Below are 26,717 nucleotides of genomic sequence, written 5' to 3' on the forward strand. Positions count from 1 at the left end.
TTTACTGTTCCCCATAGAGGCTGAGTCATTTTAAATCCCCACAAAAACCGCATAAAAAAGTTTACTTTTTCATAACCTGGACAGCACACAGTAATCTTTTATAAGTGACAGTTAAATGTCACTTCTTCAAATAGGCTTCCCAGGTCACCATACTTACTGTGGAGGTGCGTCTCAGGCTTTATTTTCCATTGAGGAGCTGTTCTAGGTCGCATGGTATCGAACTGTCTGGACTGTGATAGACAGTGTCTTTTGCTGGCTACAGGATCCCCATCATTTATCAGTAGATCCTCAATAAATGGCTAATGGCATTTTTCTCTTCTACCAAGTTTCAAGTCCTTCTCCAGTCTGCCCACTTGCTCCAGCATGGCTCAGAACCCTCAACCGGGTCCTCCCCACAGCGTATACCCAGGAGGGTCACTAATGGAGCCAGCACGTGATAGCTGGATTCTGGAGTTTTACAGAACGTCACCAGTAATTCAGAGGTTGGCCTGAGGCCCGCCCAGCATCTAGGCCCGCCCCTTGCTCGACTCTCTTTGCCTCTTTTCATAGCCCCGCCCCCGTGGCAAGCTCGTGTGTCCTTTCTATTAGTTCTTTTCTAGATGCTGTCAAACGACCAATTCTGATTGGCCACAACGCCTCCCACGCCTCCATAGCAGCCACAACAACCGCCACGTGCTCTACCGTGGGACTTCCCCATTGGCTAGCCGCCTCGACACACCTGGCCGTCCCGCTTCCTCTTCCCATTGGCTTTCCAGTCCCCAGGCTCGGCTCCTCCGACGCTGATTGGCCTCCAGAGAGCGAGGCGGGGCTTGGGGGCGGGTAAAGAGCTCGGGTTTGCCAGCGCGCGCGCTGAGGATTTTTCGATGGCTGGGCAGAGGCTGGCGGCGGGCTTCCTGCAGGTGCCCGCGGTGACACGCGCCTACACCGCGGCCTGCGTCCTCACCACGGCTGCAGTGGTGAGCGGGCGGGGCGGGCGTGGCGGCGCCATGACTACAGTCCCTGGTGGGCAAGAGTGGGTTAGGGATGTCGCCTGCTTCCCGGATCTCACACACCTCCTGTCCCACAGCAGCTGGAGCTCCTCAGCCCCTTCCAGCTCTACTTCAACCCACACCTGGTGTTCCGGAAGTTCCAGGTGAGGCGACCTTGACCCAGGCACCTGGCAGCCAGGTCCCCTGCCCTCCATCCCCGCGCCTCACCGTCACTCCCACCTCTTTGCAGGTCTGGAGGCTCATCACCACCTTCCTCTTCTTCGGGCCCCTGGGATTCGGCTTCTTTTTCAACATGCTCTTCGTGTATCCTGGGCCACCTTGGCGGGGACTGGGGGGTGGGGCGAGCCCGGGATGGGGGTTATGTTGGGCTAGTAACGGGGAAACTGAGGCCCAGTCGACGTGGCACTTCCTATGCAGTGTTGCAGGTTCCGCTACTGCCGCATGCTGGAGGAGGGCTCTTTCCGTGGCCGCAAGGCTGACTTCGTTTTCATGTTTCTCTTCGGTGGTGTTCTTATGACTGTATCCTTCTGTACGCTCAGTATTATTGGACCAACGAGACACCTTCTTATCTGTCGTGACCCACACCAGGAGGGACAGGCATTCAGAGCCTGGCAGCCATGTAGCTTAGGTGCCCCAGCTAGTTCTTCAGTGTCCCTGAACAGCACAACAGGGAGATATAGGGAAGTCTGGTAGACTACCAAGGCTCTGAAACATGGATGCAAGAGCCAGAAGGAGCAGGCACGGGAATTGATGGGGCCTGGGTACCTGGAAACCATAGAAAGGGGTTCTCAAATGTCTGGAATAGACCAGAGATATGAGGGAACCTGCAGACAGGGTCAGAGGCACTGTGGGCAGCAGACTGCTCCAGGGAGCCTTGACTCTTGGTCCAGCTGTTGGGATTCCTGGGCAGCCTGTTCTTCCTGGGACAGGCCCTCATGGCCATGCTGGTCTATGTGTGGAGCCGTCGCAGCCCTCACGTGAGGGTCAACTTCTTCGGCTTACTCAACTTCCAGGCGCCATTCCTGCCCTGGGCCCTCATGGGCTTCTCCCTGCTGCTGGGCAACTCAGTAGTCACAGACCTGCTAGGTGAGCCCGCCCACCATTACCACTCACCCCATGCTCCCATCAGGGAGTGCAGCTCATACATCCCTTCCCTTGCTCCTCCCAACCCCCTCAACTTATCCTAACTTCTTGTCTGTTATTAATGCCCCTCAAGCAATCCAGCTGGCCCACAGGATTTGCATCTGCAGTTAGCCTTCTGAACCAAGTTGGTCTGCCTGGGGGTGGTTACAGTTTCTGCTTCCTGGCTCCTACTCTGGCAGTGTTCTCAAGCTCCTAGTTCCTCCCCTTGTCCGCTTGTGGGCCCCTTTAAGCCTGTCTTTCAAGGCCAGTTCTGATCTTATTCTGCCAGATAGCAGTGTACCCTGGGCTGTGAAAGATGGCTTCTGCCAGCCTTTGGCTCTCTCACAGGGATCCTCGTGGGCCACATCTACTACTTCCTAGAAGACGTCTTTCCCAACCAGCCTGGAGGCAAGAGGCTGCTGCTGACCCCCAGCGTGCTGTGAGCGTTGCACATCGGTTCCCCTCCACCCCTTCCGTGCCAATCTACCTACTCCACAGGGAGGGGGATGACTTGTGTTTGCTGCAGTATAACTGTCCCCTCCCCACAGGAAGCTGCTACTAGATGACCCTCAGGAGGACCCCAATTACCTGCCCCTTCCCGAAGAGCAGCCAGAGCCCTAACTGCAGCTCCCGGAGCAGGAAGCCCACTGACAGCACTCTATCCTTCCCTCCACCTCAGTTCCGGCTGAGCAGCCTTGGTGCCCCGGCCACCAACACCCTCCACTTCCCTGTGCCATCTCTGCTCAGCGGTAATAATAGGACCCGGTGCCCAGAGAGGTCCCAGACTGCCTACGGAGGCCAAGCTGAGTTCTGAACTAGGTACCCACAGGCCTCACCTTCACGCTGCCCGTGCCTCCACAGAGACCTCAGCCCAGGCAACAGAAATCCCACCTGTGGTGCCTGTGGGCTGATGCCACCCCCTAGTCTGTCTTCATTTAAAACAAGTCTTCACCTTCTCCAGCTGGTGATCCACAGGTCCTATGGTCTCAGGTATAGAGGACAAGCCTGACCCTCTGCCATGCTAGTGAGCCCAGGGCCTTGAGCTCTATTTAAGCAGCAGCCATGTACAGCAGAGGTAGATCTTCCTTCCATTTGTCTTGCAGCTGAAGGCCTGTGTGGGCCTTCCTACCTAGCTTTCCTTGTTGTTCTACATGTGCCCCAAGGGGCTTACTCAGTATAGGATTACCAGTATGGGATTTCCCCAAATCTGGCCTGTTATTTCTATGTCAACAAAAATGTTTTCTACTGAGTCTGACTCAATATGGTAGTGAAACCTGGTGGGCCACTGCTGTGGAGGGGGGTTTTGAGACTGGTAGATTCTGAGGGGTGGATGGGGTGGAGGAGAGTACTCCCAAGTGGACCCACTGAGTGAGAGTAGCAGTGTGGAGCTGGGGTGCCAGCATCACCGTCTTTAGTCACAGCCTGCATGCCCAATTTGCCAAGCAGGTGCAGACCCACGTCTACTCTATACCACAAACCACGGACAAAGGAATGAACTTACCCTAAGCACAGCTTGGGGGGGGGGGGGAAAGGCTCTACCTCCTCTCCTTGCTAACTCAAAAGGATGGAACATGGCTGGCGTGCTATTTCCCTGTTCCCCGCAACAGTCTTGGGGAAGAAGTTGGCCCAGGCCACAGTTGAGATGGACTCAGTTAATGTTTTGGGGGCTGCTAGAACTTTGGCACAGACTTCTGTTTGCATATTCATTTTGTCTCGTCCAGGCGCTGCCCACACATGACTAAGTCCTCTAGAAGGGATCCATTCTAGAGCAGCACAGTCCCTCCAGGTGGCAGCAGCCTGTCTGGATGCATCAGGACTAAGGCCAGCAGAGGAGCTGACACACTGTCAACCTCTACAAGGACTTGCTGAGCACAGAGAGCCCCTGGGAAGCTGGAAGGCACCAGAAAGAACAATGACTGGGCTTTGCTCTGGGGGCCCTGTGGCCTGGCTATGCAGACTTAGAACTAGAGGGCCAGAAGGGCAAGGACTGACAGATCTACCTGGCCACATACCCTTCCATTCACACGGGTTCCAGCTCAGGCTGGACTCCTGGCTCTCAGTTTTATGCTACTGCACAGAAATTGAACATGGTACTTTTTATTTAAAAAGTGTTACCAGCCCTGCCTGGGGCTCCTATACAAAAACAAAACACAACCCAAAATGAGGCTGCTTCCCGACTCTAGACTCTGGGGGACAGTGCTGGGGTTTAGCAAATGGAATGTGTGCTTTAGGAAGGCACCCAGGAGGCTCCTACCCCAGTCCTCAGGATGGCACCAGCTGTCCCTTTGCCTGTCTCTTTCCACAGAGGAAGGAAAGGCAGTCTGAGATGCTCCGTGGAGGTGGAGCATGGATGTCTTCATCACCAGGCCGGGGCAGTGTTGGCAAGACGCCTCATCCGCCTGAAGAAGGGAACAGGTGGTCAGTGGGGGCTGGTCATAGCTCGGGGTGGCTGTCTTCCTCCTGGCTGTGTTATTTTCCTAGAGGAGCTAGGTGTGGGGCCAATCTAGCAGGAATAGTCTCCAGCCTTTCTTGTCCCTGCCAGTCGGCTGCACGGACACTACTTATCTTTCTAGAAACCCTGAAACCTGCTAGGAGATAAGGCAGACATGGCCTAAGGACTTGTCTTTGTTCTCTTTGAGAAAATGTACCCTGGGGGCCTCATCTCCACGGAAACTTCCTCTTGAAACTAGGTTCCTGGGGAAAAGACACTCCTGCCTCTGCCAGGGAAGAGAGGTGCCTGTACTGTGTATATACCTTGTGTTCCTATCTTGGTCCCGGATCTTCTTCTCCATCTCCGCATCAGTCAGTGTCTCCAGCAGGGGGCACCACTGGTCAGCATCTCCGGTATTTCGGATGGCAATTTCCACTGTGGGAAGTGGGTTCTCACTGAGGAGAGGGAGGAGAACAAGGGTTACTTAACAGAGCAGCAGCTAGGAGGTCCCCCAGAAACCACTCCCTTTCACCCCGCTAACCCTTAGCAGATGGCCTGGACATGATAGGAAGGCCCACCTCCTTGTCCCTGCTGCTCTCAGCAGCCGTGCGGATTGGCAGCTGGGGGATAGCTTCTGTCACTGCCTCAAGCATGGTGTCAGGACCTGCACCATCGTACAGGGCTCTCACCTCTGGTCTAGAGAGCCCTCCTTTAAAGCCAGTTCTTGATAATGAAGGAGCTTCTAGCTGTGGAGGTAGTTTCTTTGGACAGAATAGTGTCATGTACACGGGTAACAGATAGACCAGGCCTATTTATCTTATTCTGTCCACAGCTGGTACCCACCAAGGCCCACTGCTCAGGAAAATACCATAAACACCACAGGGATGAGGATAGGGGTGCAAAAAGACTTCCCTGGAGGCCTCAACCTCCAACCTCCTCATAGAGGGCCACCAGGCTGGCCTGCTCTCAAGTGTTCTACACATTTATCCCTTGGCTCATTCAGGCTCCACACTAAGCCCTGGAGAAGCCAGCCTTTTGCTTTGAGACAGACAGCTGGTTGGCAGAGAACTAAGCCTAGAAACGCTACCCCCAGAATTAGAGCCCTTCAGAGACCACCTGACTCCACCTCATCTCTCCAATCCTCTAGCCAAATGGCTACAAGTGAATGAAGTGGGACAAAGGCTAGGAGGGAACAAGTACTGGGGGTGGGGTGGGGGTGGGGGTGGCCTGGAAGTCCTGGACCTTGGTTTCCAGTCGGGAAGAGGAAGCTAAGGAGGCACCCAATATGCTCCAGCCAAGCCGAGCCTGGCAGGAAGCCTCACAGCCAGGCTCTAACTAGATCTTTTCTCCTCCCCACCCCCCACTGTCCCGTGGCCTTCCAGAGCCTTGACCCTCCCCCCACCCCAGCCTCCCTGTCTCCTGAGGTCCAGTCCCTCAGGAGATGGCCATCCTAAAGCACCCTGCTGCCCTGCAGTACCTCATCACTTGTCAGATGAAATGGGATAAACAGTTGACTGGGCTGCTGCGGGTTTTGTCTAAAGTATGGGAGCAGTTAACTGTCAGGAGATTAACATTAAAGCAGCTAACATTCATCCATTGCAGTTTCTTCAGAGCCAGTCAGGCTCCTTCAGGCTTTAGGAATGGTGGATTTCACAAAAGCAAAGCCCTATACCTGGTTTGACGACAAAGTCACCATTCCTCACCACTGTACCAAACCAGTACAGGCCAAAGCTGGCAGCCAAGAGCCTACCCTCGCCCAACTCAGAAAGGCTGGCTAGGGCCAGTTCTTGACATAAAGGTTTCAAGGACCTTGAGCCTGGATCAAGGCCAGAGTATGGGTCAAGCTGGTTCCACAGATCAGGAGAGCCCCGGCTCCTTGGCAGACACAGGTCTGACTTGGTACTGAAGCTCAGCTTACAACATCTATACCCACAGGCTCCACAGATCTGGAAGCTCCAACTCCTGCCAGTGACTCAGAAGCCAGGGATCAGTCAGTCCCTACCCTTGTGGTTAGTCCCTGGGGCCAGCCCCTTTTCAGCAGCTTGATTTAGAACTCCAGACACAGGCCAGCAGACTTATCCCTCATCTCCAGGTCACCTCCCTCAGGAGGGAAGGCTTCAAAGGCGCCAAGCCTAGGCAGTAAGAAGCAAAACATGTTTCCTGTGAACTTAAACAAGAGCTGGCAAACAGCCCCAGAGGCCCTCTGTTTACCTCCCCTTGACTCTGGGAAGATTTCACACCAGTGGGTTTGTTCAAAAATAGAACTGCTAGGGCCGACCATGGAAGGATGGGCTCAGAGCCAACACTAGCTGCCTCAGGTTTGTGGGGACATGCAAGCAGAAACACTACCCTGAGTCCCAAAGTCTGTGGGCCACTGGAGTCCTACTCATGAACTCTGAGGCCAGGAGAACCTGGACATTCTCCTGGGTCTGTCAGAAGGGCTGTTAAAAGATGACGATGAGAGGAAAGATGGATCTTAATGGAGTATAGAGTTTACCTGTGATGTAGGGGTCTTTGTTTTTTAAGACAGGGCCTGTATAGCTCTGGCTGTCCTGGCACTCAGTATACATCAGGCAGATCTCCAACTCAGAGATCTACCTGCCCCTGCCCCCCAAACTCTGGGGTTAAAGATGTACGTCACCATGCCAGACTTTGATGTAGGATTTTATTTTCATGAGTGTGCGCCACCACACCCGACCTCCACACATGGACACCCCTCCACCAATAAACTGGGGCAGGGTGAATGACCTGAACAGATCATTTCCAAAGACAGACTGACGGACACGCACACACACACATATGCACACACACATGGCCAATAGTCAATGAAAAGATGCTCACTAGAAAATTCAACCTCAGGCTCTATCACTTCCCACTCACCAGGAAAGCTACAGTCAGAAAGACAAGAGCAAGCAAGCACTGGCCAGGATACAGCCCCAAAGCCCACAGCATCGGTGAGCTCTAGGATGATGCGGCTACTGTAAAAAAGGCAGCTGGGCAGTTCCTCAAATGCCAGGTGTGATAGCTAGATATAATCCAGGCTCTTAGGATGCTCAGCCAGGAGGACTGCCATGAATTATTTGAGGCTAACCTAGGCTACAAAGTGAGATCCTGTCTCAATAAAACAAAGCAAAAGTTAATCAGTTGCATAATCCAGACATACTACTACTGAGCAGACAGCCAAGAGAACTGACAGGCATATTTAAACAAAACCCCAATGTCCTTAGCATTATTTACTATAGCAAAAAAGAAGAAACAGCCCACAACTGAATGGACAAGTAAAATGTATTTATTAACCACTGGAGATAGTCAGCTGTAAGAACAGAGTTCTGATCACATTACAGCATAGATGACGCCTGAAAACATTCTACTAGGCAGCTAGACACCACAAGGTCACAGCTTAGGCTCAACAGAAGGAAAACCAACCAGACCAAACCAAACATGCATGTAAAAGGCCAGGTGTGACAACTCATACCTGTAATTCTATAATTTGGACCGTCAAGCATGAAGATCAGAAGTTTAAGACCTGCCTAGTCTACAGAATGACTTCAAGCAAGTTAGTGTGCCCCTATCTCAAAACCAAACAGTAAAAAAATAAATACATTTTAAAATAAAGCAAATGGCTACACAGTGTGGGATGTGAATTGTCTCTGAATGGTTGTTATAGAATTAAAGCCCTATCTCAGGATGGCTCAGCTAGTGGAGGTCTAGGACTCCTACCTCTACCAGCCCATCCCTAACTGCTGGGGCTGCCAAGCAGAGGACCATGTTTCTCAGTCCCTCATTCAGGCTCTGCCACCAAGCCTGACTGAGGACACCTTTACCTCTGCCCAGCACATGATTCTGGCAGGGCAGGCACTAGTGACTGATTGCCACACAGTGCCTGGCTTGGACAGTGTCACCTTCTCTCCTTTTCTCTCTGCTCTTCCTGCTCCAGCCAGCCCTCACCAGACAGCTTCCCCTTAGGCTCTGGGCCTAAGCCACCTTCCCTCTGGTACACTAGAAGTCAAAGCACATAGCACACCTGTCTTTCTCCTGGGCCAGACAGGAGGTTGTTCTCTGGTCCCTGGCTTGGAAGGTAGGTCTGGCTCAGGAGAAATTACTAGTAATTTGGCTGGAGGCAATTCTAAAAGCAACAGCTCCTGCTGCCTCACCCAGCTCCACCCTCATCAGACCCATCCCATTTCCCCACATTTGTCAGAGCCTTCTTTTTTTAAAAATACTTTATTTGTATTTTTTATGTTCATTAGTGTTTTGACTACACATATGTCTGTTAGATCCCCTGGAACTAGAATTACAGACAGTTGTGAGCAGCCATGTGGGTGCTGGGAATTGAACCTGAAGTGATAGAGGCTTAGAACTTAAAACTTTGACATTTTAAGTTGTCAAAGGACACATGTTTGTCATATTCTGTGCATTATAGAAACCAAGCTGGGACTCCTCCTACCAGGGAGGAACTGCAAGGATGACAGGGACAACAATGATTTGCCTGTGGCAAGTGGTTAAAAAAAATCCCTAGTTCTACATGTCTGCGGGGTGAGGTGATGCAGAGCTGAGAGCGCAGGCAGAGTGTGGAGTTCTGGCTGCTCCCCTCTGGATTCTGATGCATACAAGAGCTAGGCTCTGATTCCCGTATGTCCTGACTGTCACTGATAGGTCTCATGCAGTGTGGGTAGCATCCCAGCTGCCCAAATGGTCTAACACACAGGACAGGCAGTGGGAGCTCACCAGGCCCGACTGGCTGGGAAGATAAAGCAGCCTTTTCTGACTCTGTAATCGAGCACCTGAGACACTGCAGGGATCCAGGCAAGCCACAGTGGAAGGGACATCTAACTGCTCAGATTTCTACCAGAGTAGGCCTACACTTATTCTGAACCCAGAACTAAGGATCACAGCAGAGCCAGGGCCTTCCTGTCCACACCGGGGACTCCCGCAATATAATCCCCGAGTTAACACTATTGGGTGGTTTCTGGGGGCTTGTTCTTGAGCATGGGAAGACTGCAGGTGGCCAGGAGACTTGAAGTCACCTGGGGCCTGATAGCATAAATGCTGCTAAGTGGTGGGAACAGAGGAAAATGATGGCAGTAGGCCCCAGCATGAGCCTCAAGAAGCTGTACCTCTCGAGCCTTGACCACAGCACTTAAAGCTGCCACACAGCAGTGAAGGCAGACACTCAGAACCTCAAGGCTAGGAGCACGTGCACACTCGGAAAGGGGGTTCCCACTCAACTACTGCCTGTGGATGCATCCTCTGTATCAGTGACACCCCAGGACCTAGACAATGCTACCTAAGCTTGACTCCAGGGAGCAAAGCCCTTCTACATGGGCCGAGGCTTGCTGGCCTTGGCTCCATACAGGGTGAATGGACACCGTGGCTGCACCCACAAGTGGGCTTCTCTCAGGGATGGTGAGGCATGGGACAGACATTAAGGCTAGAAAACAGAACTGCTTGGCCAAGGGGCTGCTAGAGGTGTCTCAGTAAGCAATTCATGTGCCTGCTTAGCATATCAAGTGCTTGGGCTGAGGGGCTCATACCCTTTTAGATATACCTCATTTCTTCTGTCTACCCCCTCCCAAAACATTTTTATTTTATGTGTTTGGGTGTCCTGCCTACATGCATATCTACATACCCATTAGATTCCTGGTGCTCACACAGAGCATTGGATCCCCTGGGACTGAAGCTGCCTCCCTCCCTCTCTTGCTCATATTACAGAAATCCCTAAGGAAGCTGACTCTTGGGATGTCTGGTAAACCTGTCTGAGTCAAACGCCTACTAACAAGCTTCCTCAACTGCCATGTCTTTGCAGAAAGCCCTTTGCTCTTCCTTTTCCTAAGCATTCCAGTTCTCAATGAAATCTTTTTCCAGTGGAGGCAAGGAAATGGACAAAACGCAAGACTAACAGGAAAGATGCCCACGCTGGTGATCCTACCTGAAGGCATAGGTCTTCTGGTGCCAGCTCAGCTGTCCTCGGATGCTGTATGCAATGGTGGTGACAAACTCCCCGCCCAAGCCCAGTTCCGAGCACAGCTTCAGGGCAAACTTCTCTGGGGAGTTCTCTTTCTCTGACATGTCCCATTCAAACTGGTCCACCAGGGAGATGTTCCCCACATGGATGTTTAGCTGCAGCAGGAACCAAGAAGCACAAGTGAAGGCCAAAAGTTAGTCACCCAGGATAGCTGGGAGGAGATGGGGACAAGCCATTCTCCGCTGCCAGGTTGGAGGAAATCCAGCCCATCACTCAGAAACTGAGGCCCTTGTCTGTCTAGCTCCTTATTTATAAAACACAACTGACCTCCCAGACTTCCAGGTTGTCACTAGACCCTGAGGTCCTGGGCACCTGATCCCACCTCAATCTCTCTTCTCATCCCCTTGCATCCCATGCTGACTAAGTGTTTTCTTTGTCCTTTACACCTCAGACAATCAACCTTTATGCAACTATGCTGGCCATGCAGAGCTCAGCTTACACGTCACTCTTCAGAGATTGTCCTTGAGCCTGTTTTAAGCTACTGTCCATACCCTGATGTTACTTTACAAGCATCCTGCCAAGCACTCGTCACCCCTTAGACAGATATGCCTATCCCCACACTCTGTGGAAGGAAAACAATACTCCACAAACCTGTGCTCTCACATCCACACATTCGTCGTGGCACACACACACCAGTAACAGTTATAGAAAAAAATCAATGCAGTAAGGCACATGCATAATAGCACGCACACTAATAAGGAAGCTAAAAAAAGTCAACATAATCAGATACTTTACACGCATTGGATGGCTACTATCACACAAGAAAGGAAGAAAGGGGCAACGAAGGAAAGAAGGGAGGCAGGGCGGTAATAACAACTTTTACTGACTCTGGGGAGAAACTGGAACCTTAGTGCATTGTTAGTGGGGGCATAAGATGGTATAACTCCTGTGCAAGTCTGATAGGTCCTCAAAATAATAAAGGACAGATAGCCTAGTGACTTAGAGATTTTTTTCTAAGATTTATTTATTTTTAGTTAATGTGTACTGGTATTTTGCTTCTATGTATTATATGTACGTCTGGGTGAGGCTGTCAGATCCTGGAGTTACAGACAGTTGTGAACTGCCATGTGGAGGCTGGGTATTAAACCCAAGTCCTCCAGAAGAGCAACCAATGCTCTTAACAACTATGTTCTAGCAATTTTAACTCGTTTAATTTTAACTAACTTAATTTTAATTTGGAGTATAAACCCCAAAAACTGAAAGCAGAAATACAAACATGTATTTGAATCATAAAGTATTTCTGGCCCAGCCCATAAGAACATTACACCTGACGTTGCACATTTCACTGTGGGCTCTCCCAACTCTGGAGTTGGCTCAGCAACTGTCCTGATGGAGATGTAGCACCACTGGCTGTCCTACCCACAATGTGACACTTTAATCTGAAAAGTCAGCTCACCCATTCCTGAGCGCTTAGTCAGGTTGTCCCTGAGAGATGTCATCCCAGGAACTGTATCCCAAGCAAGGAACCCGACAGGCTTCCAACTTGGGCTGAGTGTACTCTTGGCACCTACCTTGATGATGACACGCTGGTCGGATTGATCCTCTAGGATGCTGTCTGTGGGGTAGGACTCAATCTGCTGTCGAATGGCAGAGGCAATAGCTGGCACAAAAGTCAGTGGATTCAAATCCAGGTCATCACAAAGTATTTCTGAAAACATCTCAGGAGTCATTAGCTTCTCTGAAACCATAAAAATGCAAACATTCCAATCTATTTGTAGTACCTCATTTCTTGGTGCTCACATCTGTCCTGGTTTCTCTTCCATCCCTTCCTACTCTAACAAACCCACCCTCACAAAGATGTGGATGACCGGGCACCTGAACCTGGCCTTCCCAGACACTTCCCATGCTTCATATCCTATGAACCAGAGTGTGCTCTGAGAAGGGGACTTGGGTTGTCAAGATGCAGGACATTTCCATCAGTACCAGGACCCCTCTATTGTTCTTTTGCAGCCACACCTATGTGACTGTTCACTTTTCACCTATGATATCTGTTTCTGTAATTCCAGCATCCGAAAAGCTAGAATCATACCTTATGTCACTTGGGGTTAACTTTTTTCTAGGCAGAAATTTTTTCAGAGAAGCTAGTCATGGTGGTAATGTGCCTTTAATCCTAGCACTTGGGAGGCAAAGGCCGGTGGATCTCTATAGTTTTAAGGCTAGCCTGGTCTACACAGTGAGTTCCAAGCCAGCTAGGCCTACATAATGAGATTCTATCTCAAAAAAAAAAAAGAAAGAAAGAAAGAAAAGAAAAACAAAAAAACCACAACCAAACAAGCAACCAAGATTCTTGAGCAGTGCATGCCCCTTCCTTTCTACTGACGATTAGCATTCTACAGAGCACTCAGGTTCTGTTCATTTGTCCGCCCACTGTAGGGCATCTGGGCCATTTCTAGTTTCTGTGTGTTATGCACAGAGATGCCATCATACCTACATGTAGGTTTCAGTGTACACAGATGTCTTCAGAACTTCTCGGGGACACATACCACCACTGCAGCTGCTCACTCAGATGGTAGTCATGTTTAGTTTTTGAAATGTTTTTTAGAGCAGCTTAGACATCTGTATTTCCACCAGTGTGTGAAGGACTCAGATTTTCCGCACCCTCACCAGCAGTAAGTGATGTTGTCACTGGTTTTATTTTGCACTTCTCAAACAGCTAATAAAGCAGAAGACCTTTCCAATGTTTACTTCCATCCAAGCATCTAAGTGAAATGTATTTGCATGGCTCCTGTCCTTATTCTAAAGTGCTTTCTTACATTTACTTATGTGTGGCTGTTTTGTTTGCATGGACATCTGTGTACCACTTGCACGTCTTATGTCTTTAGAAGCCAGAACGCATTAGATTCCCTTGAAATGGAGTTATAAACCACTGTAAGCTCCTATGTGGGTGCTGGGAATCGAATCTGGATCCTCTGGAAGAGGAGTCAGTGATCTTAAGTCTGAGCCGTCTCTGTAGCCCATGTTCTTATTGTAATTAAATTGTTGCTTTCTAGAGTTTATATGTTCTTTCAAAATTTCATGTAAATATGTGAAACACTGTGAATACATTTCATCTCCAGTTATCTTTTCTGAGACAGGTCTCATTGTTTAGCCCTCCCTGGCTGGCCTGTAACTTGCTATGTAGACTCTAGGCTGCCCCACTCTGGGATCAGATGTGTGCCCCTCTCCATCGGGCACCCTTTCACCCTTCCTACAGGGTCTTTTGCAGGGCAAAGTCTTAAGGAGGTCCAAGTTTTAGTATTTTCTATTCTGGACCATGCTGCTGGTGTCTGGAGGGTCTTTGTCTATCCCTAAACACCCAAGACTGTCTCTTATACTTCCCCCCAACAAGTTTCATGGTTTTGAGTTTTATACACATTAAGTCTGTGATGTTTTAAGAGTTCACCACTAGGTATAAGATTAGGTCGAGGTTATCTTTGGATGTCTGACTGCTCATGCATCATTTTGTCCAAAGGACTATCTTTCCTCCAATCAAAACTCAGCAGGACTAGGAGAGGGTGAGGGTGGGAGGCGCAAGAACACACCGTGGCCTTGTGACGTCAGTTAGCGGCACAGCTGTGGGTGAGCAGTGAGCACGCAGCCAGACTGAGCCCGAGTAACGCCTTTGGCATCTCTGGAACTACAGATCCTTGCCATGTCAAGGCCCTGAAGCCTCTCACCCTTCTCACCCTCTAGTTCTCTCCCTTACTAAGACTGCCACCCTTTAATGCAGTTCCTCATGCTGTGGTGACCCTTGACATAAAATTCTTTCATTGCTACTTCGTAACTGTCATTTTGCTACTGTTATGAACTGTAATGTAGGTATCTTATATACAACCTCAAAAGGGGTCCTGATCCACAGGTTGAGAAGCACAGGAGGGAGGAACCTCACACTCACACACTACTGTCAGTGCTCCGGGTTCATGCTTGTTTGCTCGTTTGTTAGAGCCTTATAGGCTAGCTTAGGCTGACAGTGGATTGCCCTCTTCCCACAACACAGTGCCTGATTCAAGAAGTGCCCTATTTTTGTTTTATGTTTTGGAACAGGGTCTATGTAGGTCTAGCTGTCCCGAAACTCACTATATAGATCAGGCTGGCCTCGAGCTCACAGAGATCCGCCTGCCTCTGCCTCCTGGTAGTGCTGGGATTAAGGACATAGACAACCACCACTCAGCTCCAGCTTATTTTTAATTAATTACTTTTTTTTTTTATACAAGCACACTGTTGCTGTCTTCAGACACACCAAAAGAAGGCATCAGATCCCATTTCAGATGGTTGTGAACCATATCCTCAGTGTTGCTGACTTTCCTTCCTCCCTCTGCCTGTTTTTTCCATGCTAATTTTTTTTTTTTGGGAGGGGGGGTCAATCACACTGTGGATTTTCACAAATGATTTTACTTGATCTTCCATGTCACCCACTGGCTGGATCAGGCCGGTCCTTAGAGCAGGGTCCCACCACATGTGCATTTATTTACGGAGAGCTGGGAGCATGCAGGCAGGCGGGCAGGGCCTTCTCTAATGCTTGCCTTTATTCCTTTTAGGTTGGGTGTGTCTACAAGGCAGACTACATTAACCATTTTGTCTCTTAATCACCTTGCTTCCGCTTTCTGCCAGGAGCTGAAGCAGTGTGAGGCCTCAACAGATGCACACCTTATTTAGCAGCTGAACCTTGAGTTTCCTAATCTTCAGAGACACACACCAGAGTGAGTCTCTTATATTTATTTATAAATTACCCAGGTTTGGGTATCTTGCTACAGCAATAACAACAACAACAACAAAAAAAAAAAAAAAAAAAAAAAAAAAAATCCCTAAGACACATGCCCAGTCCATGGGGCACATGGCAGAAGCAGAATGAACCAAAGTTTACAACTTAAAGATCCATGCCACAGAGCTTCAAATGTCAAGTTTAGAATCTGCCCCATGGGCAGCTAGAGGAAAGTGGGCATTTTGAATAAGGCTCAGGCAAAAGCAGCTATCATGTACCGTTCATGTTCCAGGTAAAAGCGTCTCGCAGCTTCTGCCCGTCGATCTCCATGTCGAGGCGGATGGGCACCAGCACCTCAGGCTGTGACGCATTCTCGTGGATCACAGCTGGGTCGTGGTCATCAAAGCTGAAAGTGTAAGGGCAGCAGCTGTCAGTCAGCCCCAGGATCCCCCGAGACACAGTGTCTGGCTGGCTTCCCAGTGCACTGTGGGTCCCTGTGTTGGAAGGGAGAGGCCATTGCTTCCGGGCATTTGTCATCTAGCCCTGGGGCAGCACAGAAGAGGGTGTCAGGGGTCCCCAAGCCAGTATAAAGGGATTGCAGGGGGCAATAAACAGGCTCAAACATGCATAGGTTACGGTCTGCAGCAGGGCCGGGCAGTGTGCTTCCTGAATACTTCAGGAAGAGCCAGGAAGCTGGTGCCCTGAAAGAAGGAAACCCAGACATGCTAGCAGGTTCTGGAAGCTCACGCCTGTATCCCAGCACGGGGACGGCTGAGACAAACTACCAACGGTCTAAGGTCAGGTTGGGAGACAGGGTGAGACCCTGTCTCAAAAAAAAACAACAACAAAAAAAAAACAACCCAAAAATTATCTCTTCCCCTTAAAGCTCAGAATATTTCAGAAAACCGGTGGAAAAACACTAAGAGCCAAAGGTCAAAGCTTAAGGGGGAGGGGCATAAGACAGGATGAGAGACAGGACCATGAAAGGCAAGTGTCTTCTAGAGGCCCACTGCACTCACCAACTCAAAGCGGCTGTGCTGACCGCTCGTGATAGGCACAAAACCAAGTAAGCATGCATGGACAGGGGAGGTCCTACATGTTACATGTTGTTCTAAGAAACCCAGAGGTAGCTGTCATACATGGAAGAGTCTGCAGGACTACAGAAGAAGCAGAGACTGGAGTGGTGTGACTATGGCTGTAAGCTGAGGCAGGGGTGACCAGCAGGGCCTCTGAAGGGAGCAATGCCTGCCCACATCCTTACTTTGGCCTGTGACCCTATTTCAGAATCCTGACTTCTAGACGAGGAGAGACTAAATTCATACTGTTGGAAGTCACTGCAGTGGTTTGTTTCAGCAGCCACAGAGAACTGACACAGTGGGAGTCACGTGGATATTCCCTGACACCCTCCAGACTGGCAGTAGGCATCGGACGGAACATGCTACAGGGACAGCCTAGGGACTGTGTCCCCCAACAATTACACTGAGGTTCCAGGAAAAGGAAGAAGAGAGAACACAGCAGGGAGCCAGGGAGAGTAGGAAAAGCCAAGGACGGTGCCCTGGAGGGAAGAGAACAGCATCTGAGGCGGTGGCGGGGTGGCATCTGAGAAGGCACCAAAGCACACTGGAATCTGGAGGCCAAGCTCAGTGGCACTTACTCACCACAAGGGGAAGGTTCTCTTCTTGTCCCGACCCATGCGGTTCCGGTTGATGGTGGTAGAACACGGCACAGCATCCAGATGGTGGGAGCTGTTGGGCAGGGTGGGGACCCACTGACTGTTCCTCTTGGCCTTCTGCTCCCTGGAGACACAGAAGAAAGTCACCCCGTCAACCAAGGCTTAGATTCTGCTTACTGAGACTCCCGACTCATGTCCACCTTGCTATTGTGGACACTACTGTGTCATGGCAGCCTCCAAGCTCCTGTGGAGGACGTCTGGTCACAGCTTACATCGTGGGACTCTTCCCTGTGTGAGGAAGGCACACAAGTATCAGATACAGGGCAGGGAATGGTGGGGAAGCCTTTAATCCCAGCACTCAGGAAGTAGAGAGGGACATGTGATGTGGATTTCTGCATTCAGGCAAGCTAGGGCTACAAAGTGGAATTTTGCCAAAAAAAAAAAAAAAAAAGGGGAAGGAAGGAAGGAAGAAAGAAAGAAAGAAAGAAAGAAAGAAAGAAAGAAAGAAAGAAAGAAAGAAAGAAAGAAGCCAGGTATGGTGGCACACACCTTTAATCCCAGCACTTGGGAGGCAGAGGCAGGCAAATTTCTGAGTTCAAGGCCAGCCTGGTCTACAGAGTGAGTTTCAGGACAGCCAGGGCTACACAGAGAAACCCTGTCTCAATCCCCCACCCCCCACCCCAAAACAAAAAGAGAAAGAAAGGAGAGAAAGAAAAAGAAAGAAAGAAAGAAAGAAAAAGAAAGAATAAAAACTCAGTTATCTGATGCAAGCAGGCAGGGCAGGTGCACGTTCCTCTCTGTTCCTGGCATGTGGATGTAAAGTGACTAGTCACTGAGTTCCTGCCTCGGTTGCCCCTCAACAATGAACCACAACCTCGAATTGTAAGCCAAAAAAATGCTTTCTCCTTCTAAGTTTCTTTTGTCACAGTATGTCACCTAAGCAGCAGGAAAGAAGCTAGAACACTCACCATTCTATCCCCACACTGCATGCGCAGCGCCTGCAAACACTGTCACTAGAGTTCCAAGTCATGCTGACTGAACTTCCTGAGAGGGCGGGACATGGTCTTTTGTGGCAGAGCCTGTAACTGTAACTTTTACTTTTGAAGCAAGTTTTTAAAAAGCCAGGGCCACTTCACATCCTTAATGCTAAGGTCTGCATAAGGCTGGGGCAGGGGCTCAGTACTGTTCTCAGGCACTGCGGGCCTGGCTCTGTCCTTCTGACCTGCTCTCACCTTTGAGACCTGGAACACAGCCCCAGGAACTGGGGACTCATTTCCCCAGGGTTTAACAGCTGGAGAAGCAGACCAGTTTCCATCTCAGCCCATGTGCACAGAGGGTTCACAAAGAGTGAAAGTTGAAGTAGCGGATTCCTAAGCCCCACCCAGATGGAGTGAATGTCCATCCCTGGATGGGCTGGCACTCTTCTCACCTTGCAGGCAACCCCAGAGCAGCTGGGATTATATTTGGAAACCACCTGCCTTCAGGGCTCACCTCTGCTGTGCTGACCCCACCTTTGGACCCCCAACTCCTGTCCTGTCTCCAAGCTTTCCCAAGAGTCCCAAGAGAGGACAGGACAGGCAGGCTCCAGGCCCTCTGTCAGGCTGACTGAGCAGTGTAGCTCTCCCTGTTGCTTCCAGGACGACAGGACTCTACTCCCTCAGCTGGTCCTCATCTGACACAACCAAGAGACTGTTTTCCGCTGTGTAAAGGGTTCCCAGCTGACATGTGCAAACATGAAAGTGCCATCCATATGCACACAATTTCCTTCAGGGACTTTCTGGGAAGGTCCAGCCATCCTTATGTTCTTCCCTCATCTCTAGGGGAAACAAGAATCTGCTGAGCACACGTCTGCACTGCTCAGCAGACTGGATGAGTGCCGCCTTCTCTGGGGGCCGAGGGAGACAAGAGGGGAGTAAGGAAAGCTGGATGGAAACACTTCCCATAACCACGTCCCTCAACAATCCCTTCCCCTCCCTCAGCACCTCCAGGCCAGACATTAACACTTCCTTTTCTGTCTCTTAATAAGGTCTGCTAGCCCAGGAAGGCCTTTAGATACACATCCTCCTGCATTCACTTCAGAGATCTTCGATTGGAGGTGGGGGCCACCATGACTGTGACGCTCAATGGGTCAGCATGGACATGATCAGCACCATTGGGGCTCCATCCTCAGCAGAACAAGATTATGGCAGAAGACAAACATTCCTCCCATGTTTCTTCACCTCTTGTACTGCTGGATATGGACCAGACTCTAGTTACTTGGACACTGTGGTCTGGGGTGCAGCTCAGAAATGCAACACAAACTCATGTTGCCCTGGGTTCAGTCGCCAGCGTCACTCGGAGTTTTCAGTCCACTTCTAAGCCTAGACATGGAAACACTAGGTACAACACGGTGGCACATTTGTAGTTATTTGCCATCTTATTGCCACAAATATTTTCATAATAAAAGTTTTGTTCTAGGCTTGGAAGATGACTCAGTGGGTAAATGCACTTGCTTTTCAAGTGTGGTGATCTGAGCTTGAGGCCAGCCTGGTTTACAGAGTAAGTTCCAGGGTAGTCAGGGCTACAGAGAGACCATCTCAAAAATAAAACAAAATAAAACAAAACCAAACAAAAGTCTGTTTGGACCTGAGGATGTAGGTCAATCGGTAGAGCGCTTGCCCAGCAGGTACAGAGCCCTGGGCACCCCCTCCCCAGCACTGCTATAATCAGGGGTGGTGGCACTCACCCGGAATCCAAGCATCCAGAAGGAGGATGCAGGAGGTTCGTAAGTTTAACAACACACTTAACTACACAGCAAGTTTAAGGCCAGCCTGGGCTACAAGAGACCCTGTCTCAAAATGAAAAAAATTCTTTCAAAGTTTTACCTATATATATTCAAGTCTATTGTTTCCTTTGGAGATTTATCTGAGTCACCAATTTCTTTTGCTAAGCAAGTCCCAGTTTCAGAACATTCCAGAATTCAAGACTTGCCTATGTTTCTTCAGAATTCCAAAGATACAGAAGAAACTTGGAAGTGTAGTCAGGCAATTATAAACACAGTGAGGGAAGGGTTGAAGGGCAGTTCAGCTCAGTTCACCTCAGCCTGCTCTCCAGTGTGAGACACTCCCGCCCGCCCGTGCACATGTCCCTGAAGCTTGAACAGCAGGATGAGGACGGCGTGCACGCTTGCGTGCATGCGTGCGCACCTGAGGTAGGTCGGGGGCTCTGTGCTGATGGACACAGCCTTGTACTTCTCGTCATTGCCATCCAGGATCTCTTCCACCTCTGAGGCTTTCAGGAGCGTCACGCTGGTGGCCAGGGTGGTATATCCATGATCTGTAAGCAGAGAGACCCCACTGTGGTCATCCAGCAGCAGTGTGAACAAGATGCCAACCATGGATACAGCACAGGAGGTCCTCACATGCAGGAGGCGGGGAAAGCAAGGTGTCAAACTCAGTACTGCTGAGTGCTAGCCTCTTCCAAAAGGGCAACTGGACTGAGGCTTTGCCTAGACATTTTAGTGGAGAAAGCCTCCGGTGGGATGGATCTGGAGGAATTTGCCTCCTTAGAGCATCAGCTCAGAGGCAGAAATGTTTGGAGTAACTGCAGCTTAGGGGCTGCCAGGGAGGCTTCTGAATAACACCCCAGTGGGAAGAGGTCTGACACTACCACAATCTAAAACACAAAGCAAGTATGAGACAGGATGAAAGATGACTACTTTTCTTTTAAAACAAGAGCCCAGAGAGTTGGAAAGAAGTGTTTCACTCAAGCAGAAGTTACTGTCCCCGAGCCAGTCCAGATGTGCTGTCTGGAAAACAAGACAGACTTCATACACCGTGAGCCCCAGCTCTTCTGGAGCACCTTTGTCAAGATCTGCGAGTTATTGGCAGGACCTGCTTAGCGTCACTGGAGGACTCTCGCGGTTACAGGGAAGGAAGGAACACAGCAGAAAGACCAGCAGGACTTCATGGGAACTCATGGAAGGGTAGGCAGAGCTAGGCAGTCACCATGCTAGTGACTGTCCTCCACTTGTGGCACAAGGGATTAAAAACAAAACTGTTTCAGGCAACAGTGGGTATGTTTTAGTAGTGAATAAAAGCAGCTCTGGCTCCTGCATTAAAAGAACCCTCAGTTCACCGTAACAGACAAAACTATATTAGCACCTACAGACAAGACAGAGTGCTAGTGAGCACGCATGCATGCATGCACGCACACGCAGGCCTAGGGCAGCTCTCTACAGGGTGCCTTTGCTGAGTGGAAAGCAGTTTTGCCACCAGCCAGATGGCATGCTGCACCCATACCCAAACCCATACGCTGGAGGCACCAAAATGTACGAAGAGCAGCGTCACTCTGCACAGAGTTGCCGCAGCCCATAGCTCGCACTAGTTTCACCAGCATCAGATGGCTCACCTGGCAAGCCCCAGGCACAGGGCTGGCCACATGGAATGGGTACATGCACGTGAGCTTTGCACACTGGTTGTCGAGATGAAATATTACAGGATGGATGTGCTGAGGGAGGGAAGCGGTAAAAGGCCCAGAGGAAAGAGAGGGCTGGGGCCACCATCTACAAGGATGACTACAGCAACACACTCACAGCAAATGGAAGCAAATCTCAGCATTCCTAAAACGTTTTGAGACCAACATGTCTTCACAGCACCTGCGACTGCCCTGGCCCCAGCCCCTCACGCACCCACTGCCCCAGCCCGGAACACACACCAGTGGAGTACTGGAGACTATTCCTGAGCCACTCTCACCTGAGGCATGTGTGCTCTGGCAGGGTGGCCCGCCCCGGGATGCTCCCTCCCGAACTAAGGTCAGGCTGCAATGAAGACACTGGAGTGAAAACGTTTTCTCTTCATGACATAAGCGAGTGGTTTTGAAACAGGTTTACAAACCCTCGTGAAGACGCACCCTTAGTGTTAGGTTTTGTTTTTTTACCATGTGACGATGCCACTATTTTCTTCCTTTCTTCCACAGTGGCTAGTCGCCGCCAGAGTGAGGGGTATCTCTTGTACAGAGAACCTCGGAACATACGCAGGTAGTTTCCCACCTATGGGTAAAGCAAGAAGGCTCATTATGAGGGTCGGGCTACCTAGCACCACACCAAGTCAATGCCTCCAGGCGCCAGGCTTTCGGCTGTCAGCAAGCACATTCTGCTGACATCAAGGGTTCACCAGCAGTGCACATCTGGCTGGCATCTGTGTCTCCTGACTTCAGAACCAAGGGAGGATCCCAGAGCTTAGTAAGAAGCTTGTGATTCTGACCTGACTAGAGATGTTGGCACTGTTCTGAAATTTAAGACTCCTGTGACCTTCTTTCATCTTAAGAAGCAGACTTTGATATTTTTACAAGCCAATAAACACCAAAAAGTCTTTAATTTTAGGCAGATGCGAGATAATTTGTCCCGTTGCCTATGTTGCTTTGTTTAGTAATAAAACTCAAACCAGAGATGCCAAAGAATTTTCTAGAGTCTAAAAAAAGCACTATATTCGTAATCCCTAGCCTAGCCTATAAACCACTACTTCCCCCAAGTAACGGCTTCAGTTTGTTTGTAGCGATACTGTAAATATGGCCTTCATAAGAAGCTAGTCCTGAGGGTTTTTTTAAAAAAATCTCTATGGTCTCACTGACTATTCAGAAATGCTATCTTCAGAGTCACACTGTGGGGACAACCAATAGATGGGTGTGAGGTGCTCACTCTGACAGTGAATCTAGGCCTCGATACTCACCTGTCAAGTGTTTAACAACCCTGACTTTTTTCCCCCAAGACAGATTCTCACCATGTAGCCCTGGCTGCCAAGAACTCACTATGTAGACAAGGCTGTCCTTGAACTTACAGAAATGGACTGACGTGCCTCTGCCCCCTGAATACTGGGATTAAAGGCACACACAGCCACACCAGGCCCTCAAGTCTGGGTTCTGCTTTAAAAAGGATAACTTCTATTATTCTGTTAATCTTATCTATGGATTTAGCATACATTTATTAAGTGAAAGTAGTCTCTGCACTTTTCTTCCAGAAGAGATTTCCGTGACCAACAGCCAGAGCTGCTGAGCCCAAGAGCCAAACAGGCTATACACAGAACAGTGAAGACTCCTTGCTGCTGTTTGGCTTGTCATTATCACCCAAAGGTAAAAGTACTGTTTCCATCCATATTTAGAAAAAAGTTAGCACCAGGCAGTGATGGCGCACGCCTTTAATCCCAGCACTCGGGAGGCAGAGGCAGGCGGATTTCTGAGTTCGAGGCCAGCCTGGTCTACAGAGTGAGTTCCAGGACAGCCAGTGCTACACAGAGAAACCCTGTCTCGAAAAACCATAAAACCAACCAACCAACCAACCAAACAAACAAAAAAAAACCCGTCTCAAAAAACAAAACAAAATTTAGAAAAAAAGTTAGCAATACTATCAACTATTTTTTTCTTAAACAGATTCTCACTACATAGCCCTGGTCGGCCTGGACTCACTATGTAGACCAGGCTGTCCTTGAACTCACAGAGATGGGTCTACTGGGTGCTGGGGTTAAAGGAGTGCACTGCAAAGCAGTCCCCCATGGCTACAGCGAGGATCCTGTACCACAAACCCTAATACCAGGTTGGGCCATGTGGCTTCCCTAAATCGGTCTTTGCTCTCTCTGGAATACTAAAAGATTCTGGACTTGGACATTGATTTCTTCAAAGTTCTGTGACTCCTGTGGCAAATGACAGGATGACAGGGGCACAGTCATATGCACGCTGACATCCCCCCAAAAGAGCTTCACAGACATCAGACACTACGACTGTTGCTGTGTCTGGCCCATCTTCGGAATACTGAATTCATTTTCTATGACAAAGGGACCGAGGGCCATCCATCATCCATACAATCCTGCCATGGGAAATGCAGACAGAAAAGTACTGTATGACCCTCTGCTCTTCCCAAAATCAAAGCCAGGCACCAATGAGTGAGAAAACTGACCATTTTGGTTTTTGTACAACTATTCTCAATCAACTGGGAAAGCCAAGAGTCAAGAGGCCAAAGGGAGGTTGTGGTCAGCTTTCTAAAACCTAAACCATGCCCTGCTGATGACCTCAAAAAGCACGGATCCCCAGTGTAAGCATCTCAGGTGCATAAGAAGAACCGTCAAAGAGGCGTGCTCAGTGCAAGAGCACGTGCTTAGTGTGCACAAGGCTCTAGGCTTCCCGGCATGAGAAACGAGAACTGAGGAAGACAGAGACAGAGGGACAGGGTCAGGAGGCAGAGCAAGCTGTCACTATGCCTCCCAAGGCTCTTCCCACCTGACCAGGAGCTGTCTTTCAGTGGTTCCACCACATGAGAATTTTCTTTTCAAAACTAGAGCTGAGGCCAGATTTACCCCTTCACCGGTCAGTTCAGATAAATAGACATCTTTGAACAAACTCTTCTGAATAGACTAAAGTCCTCAACTGCCATATGTACCATACCTTGCATTTGAGCAAATGCCTAGTGGTCAACAAGGACCCTTCTGAGCTGTGGGAGACATCCCCAGCACAGCCACCGTGGAACAGCGGCACAGACGTGACAGCGGGAACAGTCATGGCGGATCGAGCTTTTTGTTTAATGGAAGATGGTGAAAATGGAAAGTCTATAAGTCTGGGTGTTTCTGACAACATTGGTCCCACGACCTGATTCAACCAACACGCTAATGAAATGGAGAATATGTCACTGAACAGCTGCCAGAGGTAACTGCTGGCAGTCTGAAATGCCATTAGCTCTTCAGGGTGGGCGCTCACCTCTTTACACATGTTACATGTCTACGGGATGACATTCACACATCTGAATTTTATCTTTTTTTTTTTTATTCCTTTCGAGACAAGATCTCACTATGTAGGCCAGGCTGGACTCAAACTCACCCTCTACTTCTGCCTCCTGAGTGTTCAGAGGTGCAGCTCAGTGCCTGGCCACCCACATCTTAATAAACAAAAAAAGAGTAAGAAAGAAAAAAAAAAGCCACATAAACTGGGTGTGGTGGCACCAAGTGCTTTGATCCTAGCACTCAGAGGCAGGAGGATTTCTGTGAGTTCAAGTGCCAGGTCTACAAAGTGGAGCTACAAGGCAGCCAGCGTTACACGGTGAGATCTTGTCTCAAAAAGAAGGTGGGATGGGGCTGGAGAGATGGCTCAGCAGTTAAAAGCACTGACTGCTCTTCCGAAGGTCCTGAGTTCAAACCCCAGCAACCACATGGTGGCTCACAAGCATCTGTAATGAGATCTGATGCCCTCTTCTGGGGTGTCTGAAGACAGCTACAGTGTACTTACATATAATAAATAAATAAATCTTAAAAAAAAAGGGGGGGAGGGGAGACATAAACTGGTTGGGTGTTGCCCTTAGATGGAAGGAAGCTAGTTTGAGATAGACAATCTGCATTAAAAAAAAGAAAGGAAGAAAGGAAGGAAGGGAGGAAGGAAGGGAGGAAGACATTTCAGTTGAGCAGTGGTGGCGCACACCTTTAATCCCAGCATTTGGGAGGCAGAGGCAGGTGGATTTCTGAGTTTGAGGCCAGTCTGAGTTCCAGGACAAAGAAGAAAAAGAAAGAAAGAAAGAAAGAAAGAAAGAAAGAAAGAAAGAAAGAAAGAAACCCCACAAAGAAATTTCATACCTTTGTCTGGTCTCTAGAGCTAATTGAAGGGTTTTTCTAAGGCAGGGGTTCTCAACTTTCCTAATGCTGTGACCCTATAATACAGTTTCTCCTGTTGTAATGATTCCCTCCACCATAAAATTTTTTTCGTTGCTACTTCAAAACTATGACTTTGCTACAATTACGAATCATAATGTAAATATCTAATACGCAGGATATTTGATATGTGACCCCTGTGAAAGGGGCGACGACCAGGCGCGAACCTAAAGGACCCTGTCTGTCCACCTGACTTAACAGAAGCTGTCTCTTCTAGTTCTGGGTTAGCGATCCTTCAGATTAATCCCCTATAAAAACTCAAAATCAGCTCACGGATCTCCAAAACGTTAGTGCTTCTGACCCCGGGGCCTCAATCCACTCAAAAGCAAACATCTACAATCACTTTCTAAACATCATAAAAGTTCACAACGCTTCTGCAGTCCACCTCGCAAGCAACAGCACAAAGGGGAGGGGAGGGGGCCTTCCTAAGCCTCAGGCTTACAATAGAGATTTCCAGACCGTGGCAGTGGGGTGCAAAAGGGAGAGCTGCCAAAGGGTTCAAGGGCAGTGTTGCACCTCCACTTCCAAGCGCCCAGGGGCTTCCCGAACGGCCTTTCCCCATCTGCCTAGAGTGTACCGGCTCGACGCTCTAAGCTAGGACAGATGCTTAGGGTCGGAACAACGTAAAGTGGGTAAAGAAAACCCAGGACCGTGCAGGCGGGTGAGGGCCCGGCCACGCCCACCAGGCCACGCCCCAGCTGCGAGCACGCGCCCGCCTCCGCGATGAATGGAGGCGCGCTCTCGGGGAGCACTAGCCCGCCCCGGGACTCGAGCCGGCCAGCCGCTGCCCGGGGAAGCCGAGATCGCGCCGCGGGCTACCTCGGAGCCGATCATGTAGAACTCCCCGTCATCCTCCAGCTGAAACTTGACGGGCTTCTGCCCGAAGGTCTTGCTCAACGCCATCATCATCATGGCGGCGGGGGAAACCGGCAGCCGGGGTCGAGCTGGAAAGAATCCGGTGGGCTAGGGCGGGGCCGAGGCGCGTCGGACCGAAAGGAACAGAGGCCGGGAGGTGAAGGACGGGCAGGGCGAGCCGGGCGAACCGGGCGGCCGCTCGCGTCACTACTGGGTTCCTCAGCCGTCTCTGCGACGAGTAGGCCGCCCTCGGTGCGCATGCGCGAGGGGAGTGCTGAC

The 26,717-nt window shown here is 49.9% G+C and overlaps 2 protein-coding genes across 6 annotated transcripts; one reads left to right on the forward strand and one right to left on the reverse strand.

Moving 5' to 3' along the window:
• The first annotated feature begins 843 nt into the window (after positions 1-843).
• Positions 844-3,080, forward strand: Derl3 (derlin 3). Of its 4 annotated transcripts, none has more exons than XM_021205407.2 (7): positions 844-956; positions 1,067-1,132; positions 1,219-1,292; positions 1,415-1,508; positions 1,880-2,075; positions 2,460-2,550; positions 2,660-3,080. In XM_021205407.2, the coding sequence occupies exons 1-7, from the start codon at positions 864-866 to the stop codon at positions 2,730-2,732; spliced, it is 687 nt and encodes a 228-aa protein (XP_021061066.1). In that variant the 5' UTR covers positions 844-863; the 3' UTR covers positions 2,733-3,080. The 4 variants fall into 4 exon arrangements, with proteins under 4 accessions (XP_021061066.1, XP_021061068.1, XP_021061067.1 ...); XM_021205409.2 differs by having other exon boundaries at positions 864-956; positions 2,003-2,075; XM_021205408.2 differs by having other exon boundaries at positions 864-956; positions 1,070-1,132.
• Positions 3,081-4,188: 1,108 nt separating this feature from the next.
• Smarcb1 (SWI/SNF related, matrix associated, actin dependent regulator of chromatin, subfamily b, member 1) lies at positions 4,189-26,717 on the reverse strand. 2 transcript variants are annotated; one of them, XM_021204549.1, is made up of 9 exons: positions 26,403-26,717; positions 21,838-21,949; positions 20,106-20,235; positions 16,907-17,044; positions 15,527-15,654; positions 12,079-12,245; positions 10,472-10,662; positions 4,866-4,997; positions 4,189-4,510 (listed from the first exon to the last, which is right to left on the reverse strand). In XM_021204549.1, exons 1-9 carry the CDS (start codon positions 26,493-26,495, stop codon positions 4,471-4,473), a joined length of 1,131 nt encoding a protein of 376 aa, XP_021060208.1. In that variant the 5' UTR covers positions 26,496-26,717; the 3' UTR covers positions 4,189-4,470. The 2 variants fall into 2 exon arrangements, with proteins under 2 accessions (XP_021060208.1, XP_021060207.1); XM_021204548.1 differs by having other exon boundaries at positions 21,811-21,949.

The sequence above is a fragment of the Mus pahari genome, chromosome 9 (genome assembly GCF_900095145.1).
Source record: "Mus pahari chromosome 9, PAHARI_EIJ_v1.1, whole genome shotgun sequence".
NCBI lineage: Eukaryota > Metazoa > Chordata > Mammalia > Rodentia > Muridae > Mus > Mus pahari.

Excerpts from the sequence above, each read along its gene's own strand:
- Derl3 (XM_021205407.2), top strand. The coding sequence starts at position 864 with ATGGCTGGGCAGAGGCTGGCGGCGGGCTTCCTGCAGGTGCCCGCGGTG. Across the intron at positions 957-1,066 it reads TCCTCACCACGGCTGCAGTG|CAGCTGGAGCTCCTCAGCCC; the intron begins GTGAGCGGGCGG and ends CCTGTCCCACAG. Across the intron at positions 1,133-1,218 it reads TGGTGTTCCGGAAGTTCCAG|GTCTGGAGGCTCATCACCAC; the intron begins GTGAGGCGACCT and ends ACCTCTTTGCAG.
- Smarcb1 (XM_021204548.1), bottom strand. The coding sequence starts at position 26,495 with ATGATGATGATGGCGTTGAGCAAGACCTTCGGGCAGAAGCCCGTCAAG. Across the intron at positions 20,236-21,810 it reads AACAAAACCTAACACTAAGG|ATCATGGATATACCACCCTG; the intron begins GTGCGTCTTCAC and ends CTCTGCTTACAG. Across the intron at positions 17,045-20,105 it reads GAGCCCCCGACCTACCTCAG|GGAGCAGAAGGCCAAGAGGA; the intron begins GTGCGCACGCAT and ends CTGTGTCTCCAG.